This window comes from Lutjanus erythropterus, chromosome 6 (genome assembly GCF_056507025.1).
Source record: "Lutjanus erythropterus isolate fLutEry1 chromosome 6, fLutEry1.hap2, whole genome shotgun sequence".
Lineage (NCBI taxonomy): Eukaryota > Metazoa > Chordata > Actinopteri > Lutjaniformes > Lutjanidae > Lutjanus > Lutjanus erythropterus.
In genome coordinates this window covers 24107807-24116890 of record NC_139322.1, presented here as the reverse complement: position 1 = coordinate 24116890, position 9084 = coordinate 24107807, and the positions used below count along the sequence as shown (strand labels likewise).

General features: G+C 36.6%; 1 protein-coding gene across 1 annotated transcript; it reads left to right on the top strand.

The window, feature by feature from the left end:
• Window positions 1-1820: 1820 nt before the first annotated feature.
• On the top strand, window positions 1821-4540 carry tmem9 (transmembrane protein 9). Its single transcript, XM_084721284.1, has 5 exons — window positions 1821-2002; window positions 3264-3355; window positions 3755-3863; window positions 4134-4265; window positions 4354-4540. Exons 1-5 carry the CDS (start codon window positions 1910-1912, stop codon window positions 4492-4494), a joined length of 567 nt encoding a protein of 188 aa, XP_084577410.1. The 5' UTR covers window positions 1821-1909; the 3' UTR covers window positions 4495-4540.
• The last annotated feature ends 4544 nt before the right edge of the window (window positions 4541-9084 follow it).

Sequence of the window (9084 nt, the reverse complement as noted above, 5' to 3'; positions counted from 1 at the left end):
GAATATTCATCCAATATTAAAATAATTTTATGTTATAAGTCCACTGTATAATGCTTTGGTATACACTGGCATCAATGCTGCATTCACACTGCACATTTGAACTAACTTCAACAAATGTCTTGAATTTTAACACATACAAAACACATTTTTCAGCATTATTGTTTATGTACATCTGTGATACGATGATGTGGCGCTCGGGTCAAATCTGGCCTCTGATAGGCTCCCTCCAATTCATTAAAAAAATAAATTCATTCAGACTGTTTTTACCAGGATGAAGGGACAGACATGTCAGTTTTGTATGATGGGATAAACGAGGCTGTTAGTTACAGAAGGCTGTTTGTGTGACGGCCTGTCAGGCTGTGCAAAGTGCAGCAGGATCAGATGGCAAGATATACAGGGAAAGACAACTATAAACTGAAGAGCAGCAAAAATTACACAGAAATGAGGATATTATGATCCCATAAATATGTATTTCACACTAAAATAACTTAAATATGCTCGTCATCCTGTCCCTGGTCAGAGCAGTTTACTGTATATTTAGAGTTTATGTTTATGAGTCATTCCAACATTTGAGTGAATGCATCAAATGTTACCAACATATTTACAACTAAAATGCAATTGCAGATATTTAATACAGAAAAAAATATCTGATTTATCTGTCAATCCTTGCACCAAATTAATTTAGTTAATAAATTAAGTTATTAAGTCAGTTATTTAAAAAAAAAAAAAAAAAAAAACAAACAAAAAAAAAAAACAACTTCAAAGAAAGATGAGTTATAGGCACGATTGGGTCAAATTACTAAATACAAATTACTTGGCAGTTTTTGTAATTTGCAACCATAATCCACTGAATTACAAGAAAAGTAATTACTTCAAAATAACACTGTGAAAATATTGCACCTAATACTAAAAAATGGATGCAGCCACAAAAAACTGAGCCACACTCTTTTTGAACATCTGGAAACATTTTCAGTGCGATGCAATATTGCATTGGATTCTTTTTTTTAATCTCCTGCCAAGTCAGCCACAAAGTGGAGTGTTAATACAGTAGATCATTGATTATCAATGACATTTTTTTTTTAATTGGCATATTTTAAAGACACAATTGAAAATGTAATCAAGTAATCCTTGGCAATGTAACTATAAACTAACTACTACTACTATAAACACATTTCAAATGTAATCTGGATTGATTATAGTTATTTATTTTTTGTAATCTGATTACATACAATCCCCTACTACTCAGTCCTGGTTATAGGCCTTTTGATGTTTAGCATTTTTCACATAAGTTATTATTAATGTTTGTTTTTTAACTGACCCTTAGCTTTATGTCATTTGCAAAAGTGCCCTCTGGCAAAGTAAGAGTATTACTGATATACACTGTTGATATTTATTATAGTATACATATTTTTTCACATATTTATTATTGCTATGTTTTCACTTCTTCTCTCTATGTATTGTTGTGGATATATTGTATTGTGGATAACTTCAGCTGATTAAATTTAAATTCCTGCATGTCGTGTCCAGTAGGGGGCACTGTCGCTACATGTTTCAGCTGGCCTCGTATGTGACGTCACCCGAAATGCGGAAGTCCCAAAATTTATGTTGTGCGATCTTTCCTCTCAATACAGCTAACAAGTGTGTAGTTATATCCTGAATGCAGAGGAAAAACAAGCCCTTCATCTGCTATTACTACGTAAGTTAACTGTATTGCTTGTTTGGTTTTATCATACGGTTGTTTTAAGATGCGGTGTTACCGCAGTGAAGATTTTTGTTTCGCTGGTTTGTTTGCTAGCTTGCTAGCTAACCGCTAACTGTTTTATCTGCTAAACCGCCTTGGTCTGTTTTCACAGAGCATCATTGCAGGTGATTCTGCATCCGTCGTGCAAACCTTGTTTCCTGCGGGAAAATGTCGTCTGTCAGGGAAGGATACTGGACCTTTGCTGTAGCCGCAGTGGTGGCCTTGTTTCTGTTGGATGTGGCTGGTTTTGCACAGGCGAAGGTAAAAAAACATGCAGAACCACAACTGTTAGATACTTTCACAAACTCTCAGTAGTAATTTTAATGTTATTTTTGGTCAGTGACTTTACTTGGGGCATTTTTTCCTGAAACGAGGCCCAAATCCCTTTGTTAAAGAGACTAAAAGCGTACTCTTTTTTTTAACTGCATCTGCAGTGTCTTGAAAGAGTGGAATAAAATATCTTGTCATGTCATCGTGTAATGTACGATCTCATCAGTTATTGTTATTGTTATTGTACTTTGTTTATGTAAAGATGCTCAGTATTCTTCTATGTGTGCCTCTATTTCTCTTTTTCTTCAGTTAACATTATTGAGACAGAATAAGAAATATGCAAACAAGTTAACAGCAACATAACTCGTGTTCTCTATTGTACATACATTGCATGAGATGAAAACCTTGCAAAGCTTACAGGTGTTAAATATTAGTATATATTAGGTGTTAAATATATATTAGTAGCTTTTTTTTATACGCTCAGATATCAGCTATATGTGAAATGCATCATTTGACACAGATAATCAGCTCTAAAAGGTTTTGTCTCTTTCTCAAGTTTCTTCTTCAAGTTTTTAGTTATGAATATAAAGCTAGGTAAAACAAGAATTCCTAGTGTATCAAAACAATACATTTTCCCAAAATAATGTGACTGGGATTGAGGGCTGATATATCTGCAAGAAATTGTGTGTTACCACAGTTTTCTACACAAGCAAGATGACAACAAATGCACCAGCATTTCTCTTGAGTTCACTGTGAGAGGTATCTTGAGGTTTTTATTTTGTTTCAGTAAATAATGATGGGTTGTATTTTAAAGAATATCTATTAGAACTGAACAGTTTATTGAGATTTTATAAAAATGCATTATGGCCTACTACAGTTTTCCAACCACAAGAGATGCAATATAGCTTAGTGGAAAAATTTGTGTCAAAATACTATTTTAAATTAAATATTGTGGTGCTGCAGAGATACACGCATCATATTCTACAGATTTAAGAAAACAATGCTGTAGTTTTGCACAGATCCCTGCAAATATCACACCATAATCATTTTAATATGTTTCCATGACTGCAGTGTCAGTCAAAAAGAATATTAGTTCAAATGTTCAAATTCTTTCAGCCCTAATATCTGTTTAACTTTGTGAGGTGCATCTCTTGTATTATGTCTGTAACTACTAACAAGAACTATGTGTACATGCCAAAATTTGTTTGCAACTCTCTTTTGTTAATAATAATAATAAATTTGACAATTACAGAACTTCGAGGATGTTCGCTGCAAGTGCATCTGCCCACCATACAGGAACATCACGGGCCACATATATAACAGAAACGTCTCCCAGAAGGATTGGTAAGAGAAATCTCATATTTAGATTTTCAGTCATGACATACTCATCTCGTTTCCATTAAGAGTATTATGTAAAAACTATACATCCATTAGCTACACCGACTTATCATTGAGGGTTATGAGGGCTGGAGCCAATCTCGGCTGATACTGGGGTACGCCTTGGCAACCTGTTCCAGGTGTGCCCTTACTGAAACGCAGGGACAGACACCCATTCATGCCCTCATTCACACCTTTAGAGTCACCAGTCAAATTTAGAGTCACCAGTCAATTGGCCTGCAGGTTTTATAAACTCCTCACAGAAAGGCCCTGGCTTTAAAATCCAGAGTCATCATGCTGACATTTCCACCTGTCTGGTTCTTTGTAGAAATGTTTAACACTCAGACACTTTGATGTGTTGTCCAGTAACTGCCTCCACGTTGTGGAGCCCATGCCAGTACCCGGCCATGATGTGGAAGCTTACTGCCTGTTGTGTGAGTGCAAGTACGAGGAACGGAGTAGCAACACCATCAAGGTACCACTGGAGTTTTGGCAAAATACAAAGCTTAAATTTTTATATCTACTTAATCAGTTGCGAAGAAAAGTAAATTGTGAGGGAAGTGTGCAATAGTGTTTCAGCAGAGCTGATGTAAGATCTGTGCCTACTGCACACATCACTTAGGCTGAAATGGGAATATGTCCTTTTTTAATCAACATTTTAAAGATTTTTAATATCTGAAACTGCAATAGTTTTACGGCCAACAATGTTAGTGTTTCTAATTGTTTTCCGTTCTGTATGTCCCAGGTAACCATCATCATTTACCTCTCTGTTGTGGGGGCCCTGTTGCTCTACATGCTGTTCCTGCTGCTGGTTGATCCTCTAATTCGCAAACATGACCCGTACACGCAGCCACTGCACAATGAAGAGGACTCTGAGGTAACTATTCACACGCATGCATTTATTTCATGTCACCTGAATCTGAAGTCCTTGATTGAATTTATTCTTGGTTTTTGTGTGTGTTCAGGAGATGCGCCCGCAGGTGGACAACGCTCAGGCCAGAGGAAACACAGTCCTGGAGCGGGTTGAGGGAGCACAGCAGCGCTGGAAAAAGCAGGTCCAGGAACAGCGAAAGACTGTGTTTGACCGCCACAAGATGCTTAGTTAAACTCTACAGCTGACCTCAAACCAGGTTTAGAGTAGGTAACTTCACTGGGCTTAGTGTTATTACACTGTCACCAGCTGCACTCTCACTAACCTCTCCATCATCGCTGTGCACCGCTGCACCCTCTGAATAAGTATTTCCTCACTAAGAATTATTTAATAAGACGACTCAAACAAGCAGATTTATTTTTTTTTATTATATGTAACACTTCCAGCTGAGTTGCAGTTGTGAAGGAAACTGCATGTTTTCACCTCTTAACTGCTAAAAATCATGTTAATCATTTCAAGCAAGTTGCAATGCAACAAATTCTGAATGCCTTCATAAAATAAGAACCATTTTGTCTACTTAGTCAGACTGTGAATAGCTTTCAAGCTTGCTCATAATAAATTTTCTTGTTTGCTACTTGCTAAATTGGTATAATATTAAGCAGTTTTTCTAGTTAAGTAATTTATGAAGTTACCTTCATACAGTTTTCAGAGCAGTTGAACGTAATGTTTGTGAATGGTCCATTTAGCTATTTGGTTAGAAAATAGTACCCCACCTTCTGCCAATCATTGCACATTTCCTTTTTTTAGCATTAGTAATTATTTTTATTATAATTATTATTACAGTGGGAACCGCTTATACTGATCAAGGTTATAATGATCAAACATTTATGTGGATCAAAAATCTTATATAGAATAATTCCTATACAAACACTGTTTAAATAATTTGCTCATAGTAATCCAGTAGTTTGGTCGCAGTGTGAATTTTGGGTTTTTTAATACAGGAAGACAAATTAAATTTAAGGTACTACCAGGATATTTTGGCTCGCTGTAAAAAACGCCTGCGTCCAACTGGGTACTTGAGGCTGCTGCTGTGTGCAAACTGATATCATGACGGGTAAAGAAAGTAAGTAGGACTGTAGTTATACACCGTACAGTTCTGATTTGTGCAGTACTTTGGAAAAACAGTAACTCTCAGTAAATAGTAAAGCTGTCTGTTTCATTACTTTATATTCATATAGTAAATATACACATGCCAGTTAGACGGTACTCTGTATGTGAATGAAGAAAAACTTTGTTATAATATGATCAGCTTGACCTGGACTGATGTTTAAGAGGTTTCAACTATTTATTTGTCCTCCATCGCTGTGAATGGTAACGTGGACAGTTTTAGTATCATTTGCACTAATAGAGTAATTAAAGTGGGGCTGTGCGATAAGTCCAAAATCTCATATTCCAACATAGGTAATTTAATATCCAGACAATGATACATATAATTTTCTGTAGATTCAATGAATTAATAGTTTATATAGTTTGGAAGTAGTGCTATACCCACTATGTCAGTGTGACAGATGTAGACGCTCGTTTAGACAGCAAGCTCCTTGTTTTTTTTCCTCTTTGTTTTTTTGTGCTGCCTTCGTGCAAATTTCCTGCCAACATCTGTGCCATGCGACAAACGCAAAGCATCGTCCAAATGACGAAAAGTATTGCTGGCAAGTGTGATTTAAAGGACAACCAAATAAATGATAGGGCATAATATGAACCAGTACTTTTTTTCATTCATCACACAATATGTAGTCATAGTATACAGCCCTAAATAAGCCCTGATCTAACTTTAAAACTTTGACATTGGCTACCTTTAAGATACCCCCAATATGTGCCTTTTTCTGTTTCTCTCCTTGTGTGGGTGAATGTGTTACAGCAAACGATAATGCTACACTTGGCTCTTAAATGTGATTCACAGTGTGCGAAGAAGGGACACAGAAGGGACTACCAATAAAGTTTGGCGGGTATCTCCTTATCCACCAAGTAGTAGATGCAAATCAAATTAAAGCTTTTATCTTGAATTTGCCAGTGGAATCTGAGTGTAAAACAGTTTGTTCAATGAGATAGGCACCAGGACATATTTGTGTCCTGTATTTTCCAGTTTGATGGAACATACTGTCCCATGCAAAAAGAGAAATGGAGAACGGGGCATTAAACAGAGCTTTAAAGCCTTCCTCAGTGGAATCAAATCTCTGCCTCTAGAAAATGTCCTAAATCAGAAAAGCTGCTGATAATGCCGTTAAGTGTGGCAGAATCAGGATGCCTCATGGCTTTGAAGAGCCCTCGTGTGAATTCTTGTGTGTCAGTGAATTCCCCCTCACATCCTTCTGGTGAAGCTCCCTGTGGGGGAGTTTTTAATACGACAAAGAAAGACACTCACTCACATTTCCTCATGCACAATTCAAACTGCTGAAGTTTTTATTTGTTTCTATGGTTTGTTTTATCACTGAAGTGTTTGCGACTGATTTTAAGTATAATTTCATATCACTGGTATCAGTGTTTTGTATTTATATTTATCTCCAGCCTAACTGGAGTTTTGCACTGCTTATATCTATACATTCAGCTTGATGTGAAATAAAACAAAATATATATATATATTCTGGTTATGTTTTTTTATTCATTACTCTGGATCTTTGGGGATTTTCTCTGGTTGCCGAGGAACTCACTCATATGGATTATTTGCACTAGGGGGCGACAGAGTACACAATATGTGTGATCACAGCATGCGGCCTACTCAGAAACAGTTATCATCAAATGTTCCACAAATTTGATCAGCAAATTCACGTTGCTCTGTCCAGGCTAATCACTATACGGCAATGCATTAATTCAGTTCAACAGGATCATTTATCAACTTTCATTGTGTCATTGATTATATGAGCTTATTCTGCTATTGTTTAACCAATTTCTGTGGTCCAAATCAATGATTCTGGGCACATTTTAATCATCAGTTGACAAAATGGTGTTGGAATTCTTGATATACTGTAGATGTTTTGACCCACACTGGAAACACTTAAACACCTTCTATTTTACTTTTATAAATCTATATAAACATGTAATAAATGGTTTAAAAAAAAAATCTAATATACCTGTTGCCAGACATGCACATATTTAAGTGTTTATTAATGTACATTATTTGTCAGCAATTAATAGTTACATGAAAATATATTATTACAGCAGTGTTTTACTCTGTTGTCATTCATTATCTGCTAACACACAGGTCTTCACTTATGGGCTCCAACAGGAGGAACTGTAGTCAATTACATCAGTAAACACTTACATCTGCTTACAACGACATTATAGTCTGTTATTGAACAAAGTGTCACGAACCACATCATGCAGCCTCACATGGATAAAAATTCTCCGCATGTAAACACAATGCAAACTGTAAGTTTGCTCCTAAGGTCAAAACTCAGTCAACACGTATTGTATATAGAACATCTTTATTGTTAGACCAACGTGTTTCAACCTTCATCAGTCATCATGAAACATATTCCAAACAACGTTTAAATAGGGTAGGTATATTTAAATTTAGTTTGTAATGTGCCTTATGATGACCCTGATGAAGGCCACACAGAAAAATGCGTAGGTCTAACAATAAACTTGCTCTGTGTCAGGCCTATTCAGTTACTTTTCTAGAAGGGACAGATATGAATTTGTCAGGGGGCTGGATATTTACAGTTCTCATGTCTCACCTGTGAAGTTCGGACTTTAAATGTTTAAAGCAGTTCACTTTAAAAAAAAAAAAAAATGTTTTTCTTCACTGAAGTTTTCACAGTTGTAAAATATGTCCAAAAGTACAGGAAAAAAACAAAGCACCTTTGTAATCCTATATTAGATTTGAAGTTTGTCGTTTGTCATTTTTTTTCATTCAGTTTGACTCTGCTGTAGTCCCTCTATTTAAACAGATTGAGTTAAAACTTTTTCATAAAATAATTGTCCCTAGAGCTGCAACAATTAATCGATTATTAAATTAATTGTCAACTATTTTGGTAATCATGTTATCGGTTTGAGTTTATAGACCAAACAACTCATTGATTATTTGACAACATAATCAATAGATAAAACAACAGTGAAAATAATCGTGAGTTGCAGTTCTAATTGTCTATGTGCAACAGACAACAACCAATGAATGGACAAATCAGACTCTCTCATTTGAAGAAATTATTTATACCTTTTCCCCATTTCCACATTTAAAAATGATCAAAGGGCCAGATTTAAGTCATTAACGACTAAATCATAGAATAGGCCTCTTCTATATACCAGTATTGCTGAACCTTTGATCCCTTTTCCCCTCTCCATGCACCTTGGAATCAGGTGAAGTTGTGCCAGGAACACCTTCTCTGTTTCTGAAAGGTTGCTCCTGCAAGAAGTATTTCCACTTGCAAAATGTCACACTGGCGGCAGAAACATTAATATCTTTTCTCTCCTCTTTGCTCACTGTTTTGTCATAGTTTAGGGTTCAACAGCAATGTCCAGCAACAGAGCAACTGAGTCTGTTTTGAAGGGAAGTGCAGGTTCAGGGGGCTAGTGGTGACATTCTGCTACTGCAAGACCCCCCAAACTGTGTCTCTCCCCTTCTTCATGCTCTCGTCTGCCACTGCTGCCCTGCCCCAACCCCTCCACCCTCTTCCCTTGATCCCAATTACTCCCATCTTCCACCTTCCACCCCCTCCACCCTCTTAACTATCCCCAAGCATGGCCTGTCAGTGGTTCACAGTCTAAATTTAAACTGCCGCAGGGCCAACTGCTCCTCCAGCCACTCTGGGCTCCTGTTATTTTTCCC

What these genes read in the sequence shown, in the direction of transcription:
- tmem9 (XM_084721284.1), top strand. Translation starts at nt 1,910, where the DNA reads ATGTCGTCTGTCAGGGAAGGATACTGGACCTTTGCTGTAGCCGCAGTG. An exon ending in CTGGTTTTGCACAGGCGAAG is followed by an intron (nt 2,003 to 3,263) that starts GTAAAAAAACAT and finishes TGACAATTACAG; the next exon opens with AACTTCGAGGATGTTCGCTG. An exon ending in GGAGTAGCAACACCATCAAG is followed by an intron (nt 3,864 to 4,133) that starts GTACCACTGGAG and finishes TGTATGTCCCAG; the next exon opens with GTAACCATCATCATTTACCT.